The 22,209-nt window shown below is 34.9% G+C and overlaps 3 protein-coding genes across 4 annotated transcripts; 1 reads left to right on the top strand and 2 right to left on the bottom strand.

Annotated features, from left to right (window-relative positions):
• Positions 1–774: 774 nt before the first annotated feature.
• On the bottom strand, positions 775–3,684 carry LOC136274717 (uncharacterized). Its single transcript, XM_066082234.1, has 2 exons — positions 2,694–3,684; positions 775–2,598 (listed from the first exon to the last, which is right to left on the bottom strand). Exons 1-2 carry the CDS (start codon positions 3,682–3,684, stop codon positions 899–901), a joined length of 2,691 nt encoding a protein of 896 aa, XP_065938306.1. The 3' UTR covers positions 775–898.
• A 3,428-nt stretch (positions 3,685–7,112) lies between these two features.
• LOC105342341 (G-patch domain and KOW motifs-containing protein) lies at positions 7,113–13,702 on the top strand. Of its 2 annotated transcripts, none has more exons than XM_011449264.4 (11): positions 7,113–7,281; positions 7,736–7,893; positions 8,496–8,638; positions 9,079–9,182; positions 9,347–9,536; positions 10,829–10,961; positions 11,246–11,555; positions 11,976–12,075; positions 12,563–12,632; positions 12,890–12,975; positions 13,099–13,702. In XM_011449264.4, the coding sequence occupies exons 1-11, from the start codon at positions 7,136–7,138 to the stop codon at positions 13,237–13,239; spliced, it is 1,581 nt and encodes a 526-aa protein (XP_011447566.3). In that variant the 5' UTR covers positions 7,113–7,135; the 3' UTR covers positions 13,240–13,702. The 2 variants fall into 2 exon arrangements, with proteins under 2 accessions (XP_011447566.3, XP_011447565.3); XM_011449263.4 differs by having other exon boundaries at positions 11,246–11,567.
• Positions 13,417–22,196, bottom strand: LOC105342340 (putative leucine-rich repeat-containing protein DDB_G0290503). Its single transcript, XM_034449858.2, has 13 exons — positions 22,050–22,196; positions 21,650–21,721; positions 19,549–19,654; positions 18,458–18,630; positions 17,902–17,950; positions 17,390–17,477; positions 17,181–17,275; positions 16,751–17,025; positions 15,297–16,433; positions 15,143–15,188; positions 14,797–14,899; positions 14,217–14,299; positions 13,417–13,990 (listed from the first exon to the last, which is right to left on the bottom strand). The coding sequence occupies exons 2-13, from the start codon at positions 21,715–21,717 to the stop codon at positions 13,880–13,882; spliced, it is 2,334 nt and encodes a 777-aa protein (XP_034305749.2). The 5' UTR covers positions 21,718–21,721; positions 22,050–22,196; the 3' UTR covers positions 13,417–13,879.
• Positions 22,197–22,209: the final 13 nt, after the last annotated feature.

Below are 22,209 nucleotides of genomic sequence, written 5' to 3'. Positions count from 1 at the left end.
GGGAAGTGATTTACCAAAGAGGACCATGGTATCTAGTAAATTTGAAAAGTGAGGGTCAATGTATCTTAGCACTGCATCACTCGACCAGTATCCAATCGCTTTGATCTGATCCACCGGCACACCAATCCGACTTAACCAGGTGGCTCCACCACGTCGAAAAGAATGACCCTTGATGTTACTGTCATCAATTCCTGCTTGTACAAGTATGGAATGAAGCTTTTGGCGGAAAATGCTGTAGGTAAAAACGGAACCTTTTCCTGAGAGAAGAAGAGGCCCAAAAAGATCTGCTCCTCTTGTAAGATGAAGGTAAGCCTGCAGGGCTGATGCCGGACACATTTCCCCAGTAACTTGAGGAAGGATAACATTAAGCTCTCTTTCTCGAAACTGAATTGTCTTTGTATGTCGTAAGCAAAGTAGGTAGCCCCATGAACAGGGCATCAAATCAACTCGTCTGACATGTTTTGATGCCTCAAAAGGTCCTGTAATTGCAATGGTGCCTGGACGAAGCAGACCATAAAAGGCTATTAAACAAGCACACCAAAAGCCCGAGTCTTCAACTGATGAAAAGTCAAGGAAAGATCTCATCCGGAGAAGATGTGATGGTGTTATCGAATCGACAGGAAATTGGGCGGTACCCAATTCTCGCTTAATACCCATGAGCAAATATTTCAACTGGTAATCCTCTGGAATAGGGTCTGATAGATCACAAAGTTTGTGCATGTGTGGTATAATATTCAAGTATTGCTGAATTGAACAAAATTTGAAACACTTCACTTTGGCCAAGTAAGTCGCATATAACTGTAATGTTTTTGAAGTTGCTGGTAGTGGGGGCACACTGATATGGTCACAAAAATCCAGGTAAGTTTTCATATGAGTGCGATAAGTGGAAGTTGTTGAGTTAGCCCATGCCTTTCTTTTCAAAGCAGATGCTTGGTCTTGTAGGGACTGAACAGTGAATCCACCTGGCAAAGATAAATGGTAATGACATATGAGACAACAATGTTGCAATAGAAAAATTATCGTGTTGCAGGGAAGGCACTAAGGAATACAGTTTTGTAAGTTGACCCGGCTCATGGAGACGGGAACATGCATCCCCAATGTTGTTTTGTTTGCCTGGTAAGTATTTAGCACTGATAACACAATTATACAGGGCAGATATCCAGAACAGAATGCGGCACATGAACTGTACAAGGGGAATCCTGGAAGTTCCTTTGTTAATCCACGACACGGCAGAAGAATTATCACTATGTATGATCACTTTACTATTCACAAAGTATTTACCCCACCTACACACAGACAAGAAAATAGCGATAAATTCTTTAACATTAATATGGGCCATGGCACAAGCTGGTAGATCTAATGGCCAATTAATGTAGAAGTAGTCTCCATTGTAGTATCCTCCACCTCCCTCAGAAGAAGCATCCGTCTGGAGTGAGGTGATGGGGCGTGGATCCTGTATACGACACGTGCCATTGAATATCGACATAAATGATATCCACCACTGAAGGTCTGCAAAGAAATCCTCAGTGAGCAACACTTTATGATGTCTCTCAGTCACAGCATTCTTCAAATCCAAAACTCGACGGAGAAAGGTACGACCACCACAGATCACTTGAGAGGCCCAATTGAGCTTTCCAATAAGTGTTTCTAACTGTCTAACACTAGCTCGCTTTCTCCGAGAGAAAGTTCCCAGTAAAGTGTTGAAATCTTGTAGCTTTGATGATGGCAAGGATAGAGTCATTGTCACTGAATCTACTACCACCCCCAGGAATACCAGCTGCTGGGAAGGACCTTCAACCTTGGACCAGTTAATAGCAAAACCTAGCTCTCTAAGTAGGCTAAGAAGGGTATACATTGCTCTTGAACATTCATAATAGTTTTTCCCAAAAATCAAAAAATCATCAAGATAAGCAATTGCAGTATAACCATACACTTTCTTTAAAATTCTACAGACTGCACTACTAAGCCGTTGAAAAATTTGAGGGCTTTTAGCAGCGCCAAAGGGAAGCTTAGTGTCATACAAATATGTTGGCGACGTAGCATTTACAAACTGCCATTTTAACCCAGTAGCCCAATAGTTAGAAGGGTGAATGGGGACTGATCTATAAGCAGACTGTAGATCTATCTTTGCAAGATAACAACCTTCACTAATGAGCTTACTAACAACACGTAAATCCATGTATGAACATGAAGTATCCGACTGTACATAATCATTAATAGACATATGCAACGGGCGACTAGCATCATGGATAAGCCTAACCTTAGAATGTGATTTAGGGATAGCTCCTAAGGCACTAACAATAGTAGGTTTGACACAAGTAGCCACATAATTTCCATTTGACAATTCATACAGTATCTGTTTCTCAACTTGTTCTGCATATTGAAAACATGACTGATAATTATCAACTTCACATGGGACAAGTCGCTGCTCAGCTCCCTCATCAATAATTCTAAAGCCCTCTTTTATCCCCTCACATAAGAAGTTGCGATCAAAATCATCTTGTAAATAAAATTCCCAAACAGAATACTTTAACCCTGAGGAGGAGTCAGAGCAGTAACCTGTCCCATTCCCTAGTTTTTTGGGTGAGACAGAGCATTATGAGTTTGTGAATAACAAACAAAACAACAATGTTGCAATTTACAGTTGGTAAAGTCACATGTTTCCATATTAAATTTCCTGCAAATCTCTTTGCCGTCAGGTGTGAATGGACCACGTCGACTTCCTTTCTGCTTGGAGGTACCCTCCTTCTTAGCGTTTGTTCCCAATGATCCTTGCAGGGTCTGCATGGTAAGGCTGTTGGGTTTAGAGATCAGTTGAAAATCCTGAAGGTGAGGACGAGATACACCCCATCGAAACTTTTCCTTGAATTGCAATTCTCTGTACTCACGGTCAAAGAGAAGGACACTACCTTTGACATACTTGTTGAATAAGCGATTAATGTACTTGGTATACTCCAGGTAGTCGCGCACTCCCTGGTCATCCAGTTCCTGATTAATGATCATTTCCTGCATAATGGCAGCATTACCATAGCCCCACTGTTCAATGGACAGTTTATAATAGTCACGATCAAGCTTTTTGTTAATCTTCACTCCAGTGTTGGTAAGAGTGAGAAGATCATCCTTCTCTTGTTGCATAATGGGGTCAAGCCAAACGTAGTTATGAACGAGTCTTACTTTCCCTTTATTACTGGATGGGCATTGTGTAAATGCAGTAGAAACATGAGAGGGGAACAAGTTCATAAGATTACTGAGGTCAACCGTACCTTGCAGGGGTTGTACATTCGGTGCAGGCTCAACTCCAGAAGCAGTCGCATGATTCTTAGGTGCGCGAGTTGTACTTGGGCTTTGGCCAGGGCTGTCTTTCTCTTGCATTGCCGCTATAGTCTGTTTGCAAGCATCAATATTCTGAAGAAGTTGCATCTTACGTTTATGTAGTTCTAAGGTCTGGAGCTCCTTCTCTAAAACGAGTATTTCACTAGATATATTTGGGGCTCTTGGGACTGCATGTATCCGCGGCGTGGTGGCCCGAACTTCCTCTGCTGATACCGTTGTTGCCAAGCCGCCGGAGGCCTCTAATTCTGCATGGCTGTCGCTCATTTCGTCTGACGAGTCGTCACACGATCTTATAAAGTCAAGAACCGCCCGGTCTCTGGAACGAAGATCGTATGGGTGACCCTCCTGCATGGAGAGAAAAAAGAGCTGCTCGCCGAACAGCTTGCATATATATGGCGCCAAAACTTAACTGCAAAAATTGCGCATGGGATTGCGCAAAGAGCGATAACTCCCGCAAACCTGTGCATACAGGGACCATGTCAAAATTTATTTTATCATAATAAAAACCACGAAACATGATTATGAAATTTTAGATAGAAAAGTGACGTACGGCACTGCTCGTAACGCCTGTTTTATATCCTTTATCACTGTAGTGTAAAGTAAACACATTAATTCAATAATATTGAAAAAAGATAAAACAAACAAAAGCTATAGAAGAGTTTTTGAAATAAAAATAAAAAGTTAAGAAAAAACATTAGATTAAAAATTCTTGTCGATTATCCTTCATGAGTACAGTGTGTAGTCAGTGATATGTATTTTATTGTAGATTGGCCAAGTTGCCTGGAATTTTTTGTACGGAATAATGACATTTCTATTCAGTTGGCGAATTCCATATTTTGAGCACTAGCGGAAAGTCACTTATCTGCTCGATTTATTTAATTTTGATTAATATCGTATATTACAAAAAATCAAAACATGTGTGTTACAACACGTATGATTCGATTCTTTCATCGAAATAAAGACTTAATGTCGGAATTGATAATTGTTGTAAGCTTTAAATTATTTCTCGCATGTTTTAAAAACGTTTTAGAGAAAGTTAATTATAAGTCTACCCTACTGATACTAGTAGTTGGTGTCAATCATGTGAAATGTATTTAACATTCTTATTTTGCAAATTGATTTTCTAAAATTATTTTTTCCAACATGCTTCATTAGATAATTCTAATGAATTTTCTTTTTAAAAAATCATAATAATATGCTCATGTAAATATATAAGATACAAAAAATAGAAATAGTATTAATTACATAGTTGTTAATATTTTTATGGCTTACGGCCATCTAGTTGCCGGATAATCTTTACGGCAAAGAGTTCAGTTATCTGAACATGCGCAACAAAAAATAGTTCTATTCGAATGTTGCAAAGTTAACTGTTTGTTGTTCAAAATAAATATCTTTTAGAAAGATTATATTTTCGATATGTTATTATCACTTATGTTATTGTAACCAATATAAATTGACTTTATTTAAATAAACTCGAAATCTAACGCGAATGAATATTAAATGCAGTGTTTTCCCTAGGCCGTTTTTGCATAGAGGTATAGGCCCCCGCCATGCATCACACAGTGCCGCCATGCTTTCCGCTATGCATACATGTATTATAAGCAAAAAATCTTTTCCCAATTATTTCAGATCCTAACAGTGATAAGTAAATGTAAATTTGTCGTTAATTCGTTCAATCATCATAAAAACGTTTGCACCCACAGGGAGCGTCGCTAACTTCGATCGACATCGATCTCAGCAAGGGGGAAAGTGTTTAAAGGTTAAAGGACTGAACTTATGATTGAGATATATTGAAACTGGGATTATAAATCGGTAATAAATGCATATATAGAGGGTCAATTACTACTTGTTTTAATATAATGTGCCATCTTCGACACCTCCGCCATTATCGAATGTTGGGGATTTTCCAAGATCTAAAAATAGCACAATGTTCCCTCGACGGAGTTACCTTGGTTGTGCTATGATTGAGGTGGCAGGGGATAGTTTCGAAGGAAAGACCCGTTTTTGAAATAAAGGGAGAACCTGGGGTTTGACTGGTTATTTGAGGGGTACAAATTGCTAGAATATTTATTGCATCCACTTTTTGGATAGAGGAGCTCATGTCAATTTCATTGATATATGACACTTTAATACTGGTAGCACTTTTCATCAGATATGGAATGAAAATGCGAAACTGTGGCCAAAATTTTCACTTTCGGTTTTGTGCTTGAAAAGTAGGGTGGGTTCAGAACACGAAATGTCACTCGAAAAGAAGGTGATTGACCCCCCCATCAATTGGTGATTATTTGCATGGGTATACATTAAGCTACCAATCCTATGGTAGTTTATGGCAGTTGCTCGGGACTGGAGCGTGGTTCTGGACCCGTGAAAATGTGAAAAAAGGGCAATTTTTCAGAAAATTTTGAGACCGTCCCTGGCTATTCTTTATAGTGCTATATGTAAGTTGTACTTGTTTTATTCTGAAATGTTTAAAAATTCTCAAGAGTCGGGACCATGTGTCCCCTGCATGCAAACCAATTTTAGCAAATTTAAAAATCCACTGAAAAATTAAATCTCATATATGAGCACTATCTGCCTCACATTTCCTCGACTAAAAAAACTATCCCCTGCCACCTGTTTGTCGTAAAAATATTGGAAACTTGAGACCAAATGCACTCAAATAAGAAAACAATATACAGTTAAGCTTGATTGCAAGTCATATACGGAAGCGATGTCATATTACTATAATATAGAGACATTGTATAGTATGCCTATGAAAATGACTGCATACATATGTCATGTGAAGAGAGATTGAATGCAAATATATAGTGCAGTAATTAATTTTAATTAAATTTGGTGTCAAAACAAGTTTGCTGTAATTGAATAGTTCTGCCTGTTTCTTCCCCCCCCCCCCCCTTCCAAAGAGTTTATCTCTGTACAAAGGGAAAAAAAATAAAACAGCAGGTGTTAGAACTGCCTTGTGAATCTATATTTCTTATAAAAGCTTGTGAAGGTCAGCCTCTTAAAAAAGTAGAAAAAAACCAGAAAAATATGAATATACATTTATGAAATACAAATAAAATGGAATAATACTTGTTGGTGTAGATTTCATGAGAATTCATTAATTATAGTACATAACATGCAGTACTTTTCATCATTTGGTTATATTATTTTTACGCGCAGTGATTTCGCGCTGGCTGTGACGCTGTTACATCGCACCGTGCACCAACTCTCGCGCATGTTGGTTTTAAGTGTTTTTTGTGTCCTATATCGTTGTATGAATTTACAGTTAATGTTCTTCAGTCGTTGGATAAAAGACAGAAGCAAATTGTCTCATATTGGAGTTTGAGTCTGATATCATCATAATTATTTCATGCAGTCTATGATTTTCCTAAAAGCAATGGTGGTTTCAACCAATTGATAAAAGAGGCGTCTAGATTTCAATCCTGTCTGTTTCGGTCACTAAGGTTCGACCAATCAACAAATGGGGCATGTTGATATCGGTCCTGTTAGTTTCTATAGATCTATGAATTACATGTAGCTAGTTACTTTCTATAGAGCTATAAATAAACTAAAGTTTCCGTAAGAAATAGAGGGAATCATACTCGATCCATGTAAATATAGTCATATCAAACCCGTAAGCCATTATGGCCCTTCAGGCCTTTGATTTTTAAATTGTATGCAGTATGTTGTAACTTTAAAGTGTAAGGCATCGTTGTCGATTTTTGGGGGGGGGGGGGGGGGGAGGGGTATAACAGAGTGGTTACCCTTTGAGGAACTCTTTTCTTGACGTTACTATTACGACTTCCGGTTAAAAATAAACATGGCTGAGACAAAACCGCTATCGTTTGGTTTCTCTAAAAAGATTGAGAAAAAAGAGATTTTAAAATCATCTGTGGCTGAGAAAGAAAAGGAAGAGGACACAACAATCGATTATGTTACTTCAGTAGATAACAAAACATTAAAGGGGTATGTATTCAACTGAAATCACGAGGACTTTTTATGATTTAAGTTGTTGGCGTAACAATTTGAATTTTCTCATAATAGAAGTATCTCGCTATTTGAAACCATTCCTCACTACTGTAATAAAACATTCCAATTAACGGATTTTTAAAACATATCTTTTCATAATATTGTTTACGGTGCGATCGTTGATGCGACCGTCGCATAATATAAATGAATTGAATTACCATTCGGATGCATCGGCGTAAAAAAAAAAATGAATAAAACTAAAATGTTTTCGTTCCTGTATACATGTACTGTTCAGGAATTATACTGGTTTTGTGAGATACCATCCTTTTAAAAGTTGTTCTCAACCTATTTAAGTGTCACATTTTTATAAACTGTCATTTATTAACCCCCCCCCCCTTTTTTAACAGAATTCTAAACTTACATAAAATCATTTTCAACTTTTGATATGTAGAACAAAACCAGAAAAGGAGAAAAAAGAGTATGTGATTCCCCTGATCAAACAAAATAAATGGAGGAGAGAGGATATATTAAAGAAGGAGAAGGATCGGGATCAGCCACTTAAAGGAAAAGATGCTGAGGAGGATGAAGCCTTGAAGGAAATTTTAGAGGGTACACTCTTCTGGCTACTATGATTTTGAACAATTCAAATAGACATGATTTCACTTGCTGCAAGTTTTCATTTAAAATAGAAATTTTAGATTAGCAGGTATAATTGTTTGATATAAAGAAGCAGCAGAAACCCACATCTAGTCTACTCTATACTTATATATACCTTGTACTTACTCTTTTACCTCCTCCCATTTTCAAATGATAAAGGCTCATAAAACAGTTTTTTTCAAGGTATGAAAACAAGGAAAAAGTTTCACTGGGAGACTGACTGTAGGTTTCTGCTAATGGGCATCATGGAATGATCTATGTGACATCATTTTGATGGGGGATGTTTTCTACTGTGAATAAACACCACTGACTTAAAAAAAAAAACCGAATAATATATGTACATAATTATGAGTAATGAAAGATCATAAGTTATGATAAAAATGATAAAGTTATGTCAAGATAAAACTATACTTTTATTGTAATTGACTATTCAAGCCCCTAAATACAATCAAAAGACAACACACAAAAATCTCGTATTAGTAATCAGATTAAAGAATGACTTACATGATATCAAACTTTTCGATTGTAACAAAGAATGAAAATTCTAATTGTAGATGCAGCTCGTAAGAATGAAGCATGGGATGAACAAGGAAAGGTAGAAGACTCTGACCTCCACATTCCTCTGTTGATGCAGAATAAAGTTCCTGAGGGCTTTGAGACCGACGACAAACTCGATGTGTCACTGAGACCTAGTGAAGTAATTAAAAAGATTTTTTTTTTTGTAGACGTATTGATTACTGATAGATTTTTTTTTTAATGTAGAAGCAGAAATATTTGTTAAAGATTTAATTTCGTATTTTTGTTGGCAGTATTTATCAAGGAAATTAAATCCATTTACAAATGTTAAACTTAAGTATTTATAAATACAGAGTTGATAAGTAATACATTTTTAGATATTACATTATGACAAAATTAAATCTCAAAGAAATTTTATTTAGTTTAAAACCAACAAAATTTTAACCCAATCATGAATAAATATATGTGCTTCCACAGTACAGTGTATATATACAATTTATAGAAGTACTTGCCAAGTGTTAATGGGATCGATGGGTGTATATTTGTTGTTGATAACTGTCTGTTGAGTTGAAGATATTGAAAATTAACAAGCATTAACAATTTATTTCGTTTTGCTTGTAGCCAGATGAGGCAGATTATGATGAGATTCCTATTGAACAATATGGCATGGCTATGTTACGAGGAATGGGTTGGAAAGATGGCGAGGGGATAGGAAAGCACAAAAAGTTTGTAAACATTTATCTTTCCATGTGACTGACAGTATTTAAATTCTATACACATTCATTATACATGTAAGAATATACTTGTCATATTCTATTAGAATTTTAGTGAAAATAAAGGAGGTAATTCAAATTTTTCAAATGCATTACATACTTTTTCTTTTTTAAAGAAATGTTGCACCTGTCACTGCCACTCTTCGACCTAAGGGTCTTGGTTTGGGGGCTGATATCTCTGAAGCCAAACAAGCTAGGTGGAACGGAGAGGACAAATCAAAAGACAAAGATGAGGACATCCTGACTTTTAAAAAGGGAGCTTACTGTGTTCTTACTAAGGGAGTCAACAAAGACTTGTATGGAGTAGTGAGTCTGAGTTATTAATATTCAAATAATAGATACAAAACTAGATACGATCTCGTTACGAGTAACGAGTAGGTCTTCCGTTCAATATTTCAACGATACGATTAAAATATCAATGAAATTTCAGAAATTCCACTCAACCCCTCCCTTTCAGATAATGTATACGATTGTCAATATCTTTTTAACTGATTAACAAAACCTTTTGCTTTTTCACATACAAAACATTAAAGATTTAGGGTTTTAGTCCCCTAAAATCTGTAATAACGTCATCACGTCTAATTACGTAATAAATGGGCGTGGCAATGATTTTACCTGATAGATAAAACAACTTTGCTTCTATAATGCATTACAAAATCTTTATCGTATTTAAGTTATTTGTAATAGAGTTTACGAGTGTCTTGGCCCCTAATCTAAGGGACCAGTCCCTATTTCTTGGTTTTGTTGGAAAGAACTTTAAATTCTCTACCATTTTTATTATATATGTCTTAAGAAAATATCAACTCATAAAAAGATACAGATCAAAACGTATCAAAATTTTGATTTTAAATTCGTATCCAATTTTTGAGCCCAGGCGAGCTCCCAAACTTTGCGCCACTGGCGTAGAAAACTGCATTGTGCACAACTTCAAACTATGGTCTACTTATCCTGAAAATTTTATATTTACGTCTCTGATAGTCTCTGAGTTTATGTCTGCACAAAATTGGTCGTAAAAATTTACAAAATCGGCCGTAAATCGGAACCGGAAGTGACGATTTCAAAATTTCAAAAAACTTCTAGAATTATGACCACTGGCAATCATCTGTGAAAAAATGGTTGAAATCGGCCGAATAGTTTTTGAGATATCGCGTGCACAAAATTTGTGGAAAAAATAATAAGAAGAAGAAACAGTACGAAAACTATAAGGTCTTCCGTTGGAAACGGAAGACCTTAATTATTTAAACATTAATTCAGAGACTCCATTTATAAGAATGAACACCTTTGGATTTTTTTTTGTTCAAAATAATTTATTTTTCATTGATCAATCATTGTTATTGTTTCTTTATGTTATTCATTTTTCACTGCAAGATGATATCAAAATAAGAATAAAAAGCAACTACATATACCCATACAACTAACAAGTAAAAAAAAAACACCATTCATTTTACATGGACATAAATATGACACAAAAATAACTGAGCAGAAATATTATATAGTGAGAACACTACAGACACCTGATTTCTTTTAAAAGAGAGAATGTTACCTGTGTATAAGTATATGGTCAAAGCTAATCACCACCTTTTTGTATGTCTTTATAGATCGAGGGTCTGGATGAGGACAACGCTCGAGTGATGGTGAAGCTGACACTGTCTGGTAAAATAGTGACACAGAGCCAGTACAGTGTCAAACTGGTCAGCAAGAAGGAGTACAACAAGTACTCCAAGTACCTCAGTAAGTAGTGCAGTCAGACTGTCTTAGTGTACATGTCACTTTTGATAAAAAATGTCTCAAGATTAGCATCAATGGCAGTTCCATATTTCAAGAAAATTTCCTGTTAACATCACAATGCCATCTTTATAAAAAATAGTTTACTTAATGAATAACTTTCAAAGTTTTCCCTTATGAATATAAACTGCCAAATTCTACATTCATAGACTATTCTATATTTTTGACAGACTCAGGTTTGTGTATGTGTGGGGTTTTATACATTGTAAATTCCAATGCTATCTTTTCAGACAAAGGAAAAACTGATGAATACAAAGAGAAAGAAAGACAGAAGAATGAGTCCAAGAAGCGGTCCAGGTCAAGGTCTCGAGAACGATCTCATAAAAGGTCACACAAACACAGATCAAGGTCAAGGTCAAAGGGAAGGTCAGAAAAATATGAATCAAGGTCAAATGAAAAATCTCACAGACGAGACAAAGAAGACAGAAAGAAAGATTACAAAGAGAGAAATGGGTCTCACAGGGAAGAAGAGAGTAGGATTGGGGAGAGTAGACTTCAGGAGGAGGCGGACAGGCATTATCAAGAAGCAAGGAAGAGGAAGTATGAAGAAAGGTTGGAATTCTCTCAACCGTTACTTACAAATTATACAAAAACTATACATATAAGCTTAAGCCTAGGATAGGTTTTATGAAGCATTCAAGGTAAACCTTTTTAACATGTATTGACAAGGATTTTTAATGTTACTTTTTTCAAAATTTGTGGTCCTTTTTCTTAGGAGGAGATGTTAGAGATAATGACTAAACAATGCTTTCAAAGTTAGAACCAGTTTAAAGTTAAGTTAAACCTAGTAAAAAAGTAAGGCCTCCTGCAGATGATAATATGCAATATTTTTTTCTATGTGTATTCTTGTGTATTAGATTTTTGTCTTTGTGTATTCTTGTGTATTAGATTTTGGTATAATTTCCTTTTCTAAAATGGTTAATTTTACACACTTGTGATATGTTATCTTTGCTTTATCAGAGAACATGTTCCACATCCATCAGAAATCTGGGTGAGGCCACAAATTAAAGTCCGAATTATCGACAAGAATTACAAGAAAGGAAAGTACCATAAAAGCAAGGTAAAAAAAGATTTAATTTTATTGCTATGTATATACACCTAGTACTCATGGACTCATACTTTTAATATTTATACTGAAGTTCAGTCTGAACTCAGAATTTAACAGTCCAACGTGTATTTTACAGAAGTATTTACATAGAGCATGAACCATTGAAAATGATGAACTTTTGAATCACAGATTCTCTTTGTGTATCTTCAATTTCATGCTCATGTGTATCTTCAATTTCATGCTCATTTGGGCTTATCATATGCAACAAGAGACAGTTCAGACTACTTTGTCAGACCAAATATATTAACTTCACTATCATCTCTCCCAAGAGAAAGCAACTAGGGGGGTATTTCATATTGCATCCAAGAGACCAAGACATTACCAAAGACGTTACCAAAGACGTTAACACTGTTTATCATATTATATTTAACACTTAAGAACTTTGATGTGCAGTTTTATTTAGTGAAGGTTAATTTATATATGGTGTTTTTAATTTAAGGTAACAGTTTTAGATGTTCCAGGGCCAGAAAACTGTATTTGTAAATCAGAAGAAGGAAATGTGTTGGAAGGTAGGAAATGCACGTCAAAGCAATCATACATGTATTAGTAATATAAATTGATTTACATCAATACTCACCAGAGATGCAAAATCTTTGATCACAAGAAATTTCTATTTCTTTGCTTTATAAATAACTACTAGTATTATGAATTTTTAAAAAAAATTATTAATCAGAAACCTAAACTCAGTTTTGCTTCAACGGTATAAGTCCAAACTTGTTCATTAAACCCCATAATATTGATAAAGCAAAACATTCCTTTTTTACAGGTCTAGCTCAATCTCAGTTGGAGACAGTCATCCCAAAATCTGAGGGTGCATATGTTATGGTTGTCTCAGGGAAGTACAGAGGACAGGTAAGGAACAGGAGTTACCTCCCTTTAAAAGCATTTTAATTTTATATTTATTGAAATTTCAATATCCTACTGTACCAAATACAGCTTAATTTCATTAACTAGTCCTCAATTTTTACTCTCTAGCTTGGAGAGGTGATATCAAAGAACAAGAAGAAGTCAATGGCTGCAGTGCAGTTGTTACAGGATAGAGACAGTGTGATGAACATTGACTTTGATCATATATGTGAATTTGTGGGCGACATTCATGAACAGTTTGACTATTAAAAAAGATAGTTCATCTTTGACTCGCAACTCATCTATTAAAAAATAAACAGAATTTTTATGCATTTTAATGATTTTATCAAATTTGTTGTGTTTTGTTCAAATTAACCATACCTACAATTACTTTATTGCACTAAATGGTTTTCATTTCCTTATCAAACATACAAAACAAAACCCAAGTTAATTTTCAAGAACATTTTATTGAATTAACAAATAAAAAAAAGTTAACACATCATACAACCTGAAGGTAGTCTTATGAAAACTTCCTATTCAACAAGAAAATATAATTTAACTGGTTATTAAAAAGAGACAACTATCACAGCTAAATCTTCTTGTTGCCAGCAGGGCACTAACATATCACAGGCATCAGCTTTGATGACAAATGGATCCACCATTATTTTAAAGTCAGCAAATACTTAAGAAAACAGAAATACAAAAGCCTTTCACTTTATGTCATTACAATGAAGGACAAAAAGATAAATGTACAATGTCATGTATTATTTCACAATAATACTGGAGCAAGTCATGTGAAAACTTAAGGCAAAACATGAGCAGCTTGATCTAAGCAGTATCTCTCTAGCAGGTTCTGGATCTGAGCGGGCTCTGGGTCATTAGCACCGCCTCTTGAGTTGGTCCTGGGTCATTAGCACCGCCTCTTGAGTTGGTCCTGGATGCGATGTGACAGTTCCAGAAGGTCATCATCCACCTGCATCATCTTCCTCTTGTAGCTGGCCTGTCTCTGCATCAGCACGTCCTGTGTCAGAAATAACTCGATTCTTATTACAAGAAATGGGTACATATTTTTTTATATTTGATGAAAATCAGGTGCTCTAAATCCATTCTCTTTTAGAGAGAGGATATTACAGTGTCAACTGATACAAAATGTGGACAATAATATGTTCAGAGGAGCTTTACGTACATATTACATAAATAGTTTCAAATAAAGACAAATTTATGCAAAAAATGTCTTATTTACATACCCCTCTGTTGACTTTCCAGCCATTTTCAGACTGTTTGTATTGAGGAGTGGCTGCAGAAGTTTGGCGCGATTGGGATCGAGCATCTACAATGAATCAATATTTAAATAGATATTACGGTAGTATAGAATAATTAGATTATTACACATGTATTGTCATTTACCTGACAACACTTTACAAAATAAGTAAAGTTGACATTAAACAGGAAGTTGACATTTTTTTTTTTTCCAAAAATGAATTCCACCATATGGCAAGCCTAAACAAAGAGTGTGTTAAATTTTCAACTATCTGCAATGAATAGTTGCTGAGAAATCTTTGAGAATAATTTTTTTGAAAATTTAGACTAGAAAAACGTTGTCATTTAACAGGAATTTGACTTCTGATTGGTACAAAAATGAATCCCACCATATTGTGCACCTAAAGAAAGAATGTGTATTAAAATTTTAAGCATCTGCGAATAATGTTGCTTAGAAAAATGCAACAGAAACTTGTTACTGGCAGACATACAAAGGTAAAACAGTATACCCCCTCTCCTTCAAAGTGGTGGTATAAGTACAATATTTTTTTAAAGAAAGTCACTTACATGTCCTGAAGTTGCTAAACACAGATGATGCTGGCGAATCTTTGCGGGATTTCCTCTTGATCATGATTTTGGTGATAGACACAGAGGGAGAAGAGTCAAGATGCTATTGCAAAAAATAAATAAGGAAATTGAACAACCTGTTTATCCAATCAATTGTTTGCTATAGAAAAGCTGCAGTTTTCTTAAATTTGCCTATGTTTTTTAAAAGTATGATATATTCAAAGAAGAGAACAGTAAAACTTTTGATAATGAGTGTGCATTTAAACTGATAAAACACAATTTTATGGATAAATGTATGAAATCTGACATATTTATTGTACATTATTCATGTGATACATGTACTTACCTCTTCAATGTCATTGTCAACCTGACTTACATGTCTTCTATTTAAACTGTAATTAACCAAATTTGTAAAGAAGTTGGATGCAATACAATTTTCAGTTTTCTAAATTACATTCCAAAAAAAAAAAATGCCTTTCGTCGGCAAGAATTGCATGTACCTTGAAGATGTTCCTTTTTGTCTCCTAGCCAGGGAATTAGAATTTTCATCAGAAAATTGGAAAACATCAGCATTTTCTTCACCAAAGTTCTCTGATGGAGGTTTAACATTGGATTTTGTACTGCTTCTGTACTCATACACAGGATTAACTGTGGTTTGATACATAGAAGAGTGAGTAAATGTTTTAGACAAACTTGGCACATCCTCCCTGCTCTGGCTGTCATATCTAGGTTTCTTGGCATAAGATGGAGCAATGTGATGCTGAGACTCATCAGAAGAATAAGGCGATTGTGTTTGAGTTTTTTCATGTGTTTGTGAAGCATAGACATAATCATCTTGAGAACTGTTCTGAGATTCCTGTGTAGAGCTTGCAAGTCTCTGAGATCTTCTGGTGGGGATATTTGTCTTCTCCCTGCTTTTCCTCCCAGGATGTCTACTTGTCAGCTGTTCTTCATCAGATGCCCTGGTGTCTCTCTGTACAGTCCGTCCTATCCTAGGTTGTACCAGACCTTGGGGCTGGGGTAGAACTGTGGCCACTGGAGAAGGATTGGGTCTCTGAAAAAATGTTTTGGCTTGTTCTGGATATCTGTTCTCCTTTGGAGACATAAAATTCTGTTGAACAGCTTTCAGTTTTCCTCCAGACTCACTTCTTTTGCTTTCTGTCAAGCTGTAATTCTGTTCCTGGGTATCTCTATAGTTCTGTTCAGAGTTCTGTTGGTGATACACAACACACCCAACAGCAGATTTTCCATTCTCTAGATGTGTATCAGATCTGGACCTGCTACATTGTGCTCGATAAATTTGTGAATTATCAGTGTGTTTTTGTGCGACAGGTTGAAGGACATCGTCTTTGGATTTGTCTACCCTTGACTTCATTAACTGAGAGCGTATGTATTCCTTCAATTCTTCCTGTTGTTGTTTCAGAGTATTTTGGAGGTATTCTCTTTGAATGTTAGCCACACTGTTGGAGGTATTGCAGATTGTGTTAGTAGACCGATGAAGCTCATTCTCAAACTGTTTAGCCATGTCTCTCCTCTGTTCATCATTGCACTTTGAAAGAGAGTCTTGGAAGAATTCAAATGCTTCTCGCTTCTGAATTTCTAGATCTCTCCTAATGCATCTTATTTCTTCTGCAAATCTACAATTTTATTTTATTTCATTTACATTTTGCATCTTTGGAAAACAGTCTGAAGAACATTGTTTAATATCTTTGATATTTTTTAATGTCATACATCATGCTTATTTTTTTTTTCATGTGTCTCAAAGTGCAGCTAATATACGAGTGTTTCAATAAGGCATCGGATTAAAAAGTCATATATACCATTAAAAATCATAGAAGATTAATATTGATGACATAATATTAAATATTAACTATCAAAATAGAGCTCGAGCATAAAATTGAATTTAAAAATCTAATGTAGTGTAATGAACATGAATTCAAACATTTTTTTTTACCTGTTCTCTGTGACTTGGGAGGGAAAGCTCTCAAGTCTTCTCTGTAGTTCATTGTGGAGCTGGTGTCCTGCCCTTTGCTGGTGGTCCTGGCCCTGTAGTATTCTCTGCTGGTTCTCGGTGATGATATGGCTGCTCTCCGTCAGCTTCTGGAGCTGTCTGTCCACCGACTCCTGGTTTCTGTGGAGTACCTCCGTGACTTTCTCCACTGAGTGATCACTCCCCACCTTCTGCTGGTGCTCCAGCTGTCTCTGGAGCTCAATTATCCTGGCTTGTTTCTAAAATTTCAAAATTGGATCTCTTTAAAAGGACATGACCTAAATAGAACCAAAAATGTTCTACAGATATAACTAAATTAAAGTAATAGATTCTGCCTGCTTCTAAAGGGGTTTTTTTCTGAATTTTAACTAATAAAATGGTAAACCATTTTTACCTCTTCTATAATTCCTTTCATTTCATGAATCTGCTTTCTAGAATCTTTTTGCTCTTGAAAAGTAAAGATGACATTTTCCATCTGCTCTCTAAGACCTGTCAAAATATTCATATACCAGTAGTTCCATATTGCAGAAGTATGGGTTGAACTTGCATAAATAAGTGAAATAACTCCAGCTTATAAAACACCTCATGAGGTGATGCACATACTGTTGTTAATGATTTTGGTAAGAGAATCTCCAAATATTTGCATGTGATCCCCTAAATGTTCTGGCAACACTTTCACAACATTCTGAACCTGTATAAAGAAATGAAAACATTTAAGATCCTACTTGGGCATAATCTCTCCACAAGTAAATGCGATTGCATGAATACTAGGTATATATTTTACAGACTATGTAAAAAATGCTCCCCAGGTTAGAACCCCCATACTTCACATTTGTATTAACGAGTCAGAGTTGTATATGGTTTTTTTTTTCTCTCTCTCTCTCTCGCTTACGCGCATGCATTGTTAATTATTAAGAAATACCACATATTGTATTATTATAATCTCTGTGTACCATTGTGCAATGGTGTTGAGATTGAAATAAATGAATGAAATGAATGGGGGGAAGTAAGCTTTTTAGTACATATATATGAAAATATTATACATTTATGTATACTGATAAATTGCAGCATTTACATTAAATTTCAAAACAGTCAATTAAGTAATTGTTACCTACCTCTTCTGAACAATCTCTAATAGACTGTGATATTGTCTGTAACAGTTCTCTGAAATTTTAAATAGTATAACTTAAGGCAACATCAATTTAATTTTTTGGTTGTCAGACCCACATCCTCATTTTTAAACGAACATATGCATTTAATATTAATTTGAATTTCCCGCAATTAGGATTTTTTCTGTTCTATTTTTCATATATATTTAAATTGTTTTAATTTATAAATAAAAAAAAATATAATCGTCAACTTTAATTTATTAATGTTTCACTTAAATATTTTGCCTACAAATATGATAATTTTATTTAATCATATTACTTTTTTCATCAGATGTCTGAGGAACAACAAATTACTCTATTATTTATAAACACATACAAAAACCTTTACAGAACATTACATGTATAATGATATAAAAAATAAACTTTATAATAATTAGTGTAGCCCACTCTCTCTCTCTCTCTCTCTCTCTCTCTCTCTCTCTCTCTCTCTCTCTCTCTCTCTTAAATCATTTATCTATCAATTTTATTATAAGGTAAGTTTTGGTTGCAATTTTCCATGTACCTTTCTTCATTTTCTTTGGCCTTATGTCTGTTGCTCTGAAACTGCTGCTGGAATTTTGGTCGTTCATGGACTCCTGGCATACTGGAGGCAGGCTTCATCAGGGATACCAGGCCTTTATTGGAGGAGTTCTGTGGAGTTTTGTAGCTGTCAAACATCTTCCTCCCTTGAGACAACTGTAAAATAATATTATTTTTCATAGATAAAACTTGATGTCACCTATTACTAATTACTACCAATTTCAATAAAAAGTAATAACAGGATATTTTTTCAAAGATTCAAAGGAAGAATCACTTTGATTGATTTTCGAGATAATTTTGAGATATATGCAAAAAGTTTTGGTCCTCTCTAGTAGGAAAATAACAAATAGAATTAAATGTATATAATTAGTAAAACTCGTATAGTACGAACACTGAGATATAGCGAAATCTCAGATATAGCAAAGATTTTTAGAGTCCCTGGTTAAATTCATAACAAATCATTGCAAATGTTACAGTTACACGAAATCAGATATTACGAAATACGAACTGATTTTGAGTCTCGTAGAGGTGAATAATAACGAAATTCAACACTTTAATAAGGAATTTCTTTACAATTTAAAAAAGTCTGCACTACCATGTAACATAATAGTTTGGATGAATTTATTTTCACATAAATTCAATTCACAATCCGATTATAAAACGTATCTCAGGAGAATGAATTTTCATTTTATGCCTCAATCAGCAAAAATTGTAGTCTGGTGAAGGAAAACATGTATATAGTGAATTCGCAGCAGTTATTATTACGAATTCGTTATACGGATATATTGAATTACGGATATAACGAAGTAAATCCTTTGGTCCCAAGGACTTCGCTATAACCAAGTTTTACTGTATTGATAAGTTATCAATATATACATCTTATATGCATTAATCCCATGGCTATATATATAATTATGCTAATCAACAAAAGCCTATATCACAATTCCTCTTCTTCACAGGCAATAAATTACTGAATCTGATAATGACTATGACGGGGTCAGCAAAAAAAAAAGAAGAATTTTTACTTACTTCACCTATCCCATTTTCTTCTTTTTTTTCTGAACAACACTATACCTGATCTGTAGATCCACAACTGGAATTAAATCCATCTTGGCATTGTGAAAACTCTCCCTGTGACTGACTGGAATACTGTACAAAACTGGACTTCTCCGTCTTCTGACTGTAGGTATAATATATAGCAATAAGTTAGTATAAAACTCAGTTACAATTATGTTACTCTTTAGTCTTTATATATATAAAAAACAAATATTTTTCTTTAAATACACTACATATATATAGAGGAACAAACAAGAATAAATTTCATTGAGTCTGATCAAATTTTATTTTAACTTGAATAAAGAGTAAGAAATAGGGGAAAATCATTTCTTACAAGTATTTCAAAAGAGAAAATCAATATTTATTATCAGTCTGTCCCAAGTTATTGTTTATGTCAATTATATTGTCACATTTGGATGCTTTTTATTTAAAAATACAAATGCATATATATTTATACCCATGAAAGAGGATGAATGGGAATTTCAGGAAAATATCTAAGATATCTTAAATTCATTGACACATTATCATTTTTCACTCAGAAAAACTCACGGAAACAAAAACTTCTTACAGAGATTTATGATATGGGAATTAAATGTTGGCATATCTTTTCTATGTTTGGATGTTACACAGTTATACTATACCTCGCACAGCTTTACAAATTGTTATCATATGGGTGCTTCCATATTTCTATTGCAAAGCAAAATCCCTGCAGACTCCTTTACTTTTAGCAGTGTATTGAAACCTGATAAGCTGGGGGAGTTTCATACTCAAAGGGGAATTTCTGGAATTTTTTCATACTTCTGAATGAAAATCGTTTGAACCCTATTGTACATACTATATTTACAAAAGTTATGTCCCTTGGCCACCATCTTCCGGAAAAAACCCATTATAAGGTTTCTCACAGAAGACTTTGTAGTTAAGAGGTTTGTAACTTTGTCATTTGGCAATAAAATTCCGTTTCCGTTGTGTATTTTAATTGCCCCAGAATGAGGGAACACACATAACAATTTAAAGGAATGAATTAATTAAATGCAAAAAGATTTTCTCCCAGAACACACCCAAATATTTGGAAGCAATTAGAAGGAAAAAGTTTGGTTTTTCCTTTGATCTTTAGGTTGACCTCGCAAAGCTAGGGAAACAACTTTTGCAAAGTGTGGATTAATTGGACTAAAGGGGAGCTCCCTTATCTAACCGGGAATAGTTTCCGTGCTTAGAATCTGCCCATGGTGAAGAGTCATCGAAACTATTCACCAGGGGCATTCAATTTCCCTCCTTTTTAAACCTGGAACACCTCTGACGTAATGCGATTGCTACTTTAAATTCAAAGTCCGATAACTCTAATTTGTTACTCATCAAGAAATTCTGCATCTCTGACAAATATTAGTTTTCTTTGGTATAATAAAATACCTACCGGTATTTATACTTACTATTCTGACTATAGCAAGTTTATTGTCCCCCTCGACAGCAACTATTTTCCTCAGCTATGCCTCATGAAATATCTGCTGTCTTGGGGGACAATAAACTTGCTATAGTCTGTCCCAAGATATCTTGGATTCACATTTTGCTTAATTGCTGATATTTATAAATACCTCAGGGTTCAAACAATGTTCATTCAAAAGTATAAAAAATTTCCAAGATTTCTCAGTTGAAACGCCCTTGTTAGCTTATCAGGTTTTAATACAATGCTAAAAAATGTGATGTCTACGGAGGTTTTGTATTGCAGCAAGCCCGGATGATAACGTTGAAAAATTGCGCGATGTATTCCGAGTGTATTCCGAATGGAGTAAAGATGTAAACATTCCCCATTATAAATCTCCGTAAGGAAACTGTTTTCGTTCCAGTGAATTTTTCTGAGTGACAGTTGATAATTTGTCAATGAAATTATCTTGGAAATTATCCCTTTCAACTATTACAATTGCACTTCTTTCACAGGTATGTGTATTTTTTTTAAAAAATCGTCCAAATCTGCTGCATAAATATCTTGGGACAGACTATAGATCGTCCTCATATCCAGTATATACATGGAGGTATATAATATATACACCCTTTTTTTCATTTGCACGCTCAGAGTCAAATCCCTGTGATGTAATGGTTCAGGTGTACTCAGATATGCATTTACCTCTTTTGTCCACCATACAGGAATAAATCTCTTCTTGAAACATGGTTTGAAAACATGCCTTTCTTCATTTTTCTGAAATTAAAAACTTTGAAAGAATAACAAGGACATAATGAAATAGGCCTATTGCCACTATATAATCACTAACTTAATTCTTTATTATTCTATAAACACTAGTTTTATACCAATCAAACTGTATGGCATACTTCTTTAATCTTAATAAATTTCAAGGATTTCCAAAAAAGCAAAAACAAGCATGCACAAGGGGAGTGGGGGGGGGGGGGGGCTATCAAAAACGCAATTCTGTGTGTTCAAGTTAATCAATAAATTTTGTGAATCTTACAATGTACAATATAGATATCTAAATTATTAAAAATCTAAAAGTTCCTCTCAACTCGATTACCTGCAGTGTTATCTTTCGTCTGTTCCAGCAGACGATCTTATACCGGAAGTGATGTCTGTCTCGCACCTTGCACTCTTTGTAAGGCCTATTTTCATTGGATTAAAAAGATGAGTAGCTACGGCCAACTGGATGTGTTTATATCGCCATTGCCGAAGTCAAC

The sequence above is a fragment of the Magallana gigas genome, chromosome 4, assembly GCF_963853765.1.
Source record: "Magallana gigas chromosome 4, xbMagGiga1.1, whole genome shotgun sequence".
NCBI lineage: Eukaryota > Metazoa > Mollusca > Bivalvia > Ostreida > Ostreidae > Magallana > Magallana gigas.
The sequence above is the reverse complement of the archived record's forward strand: the minus strand, read 5'-3'. Positions and strand labels throughout refer to the sequence as shown.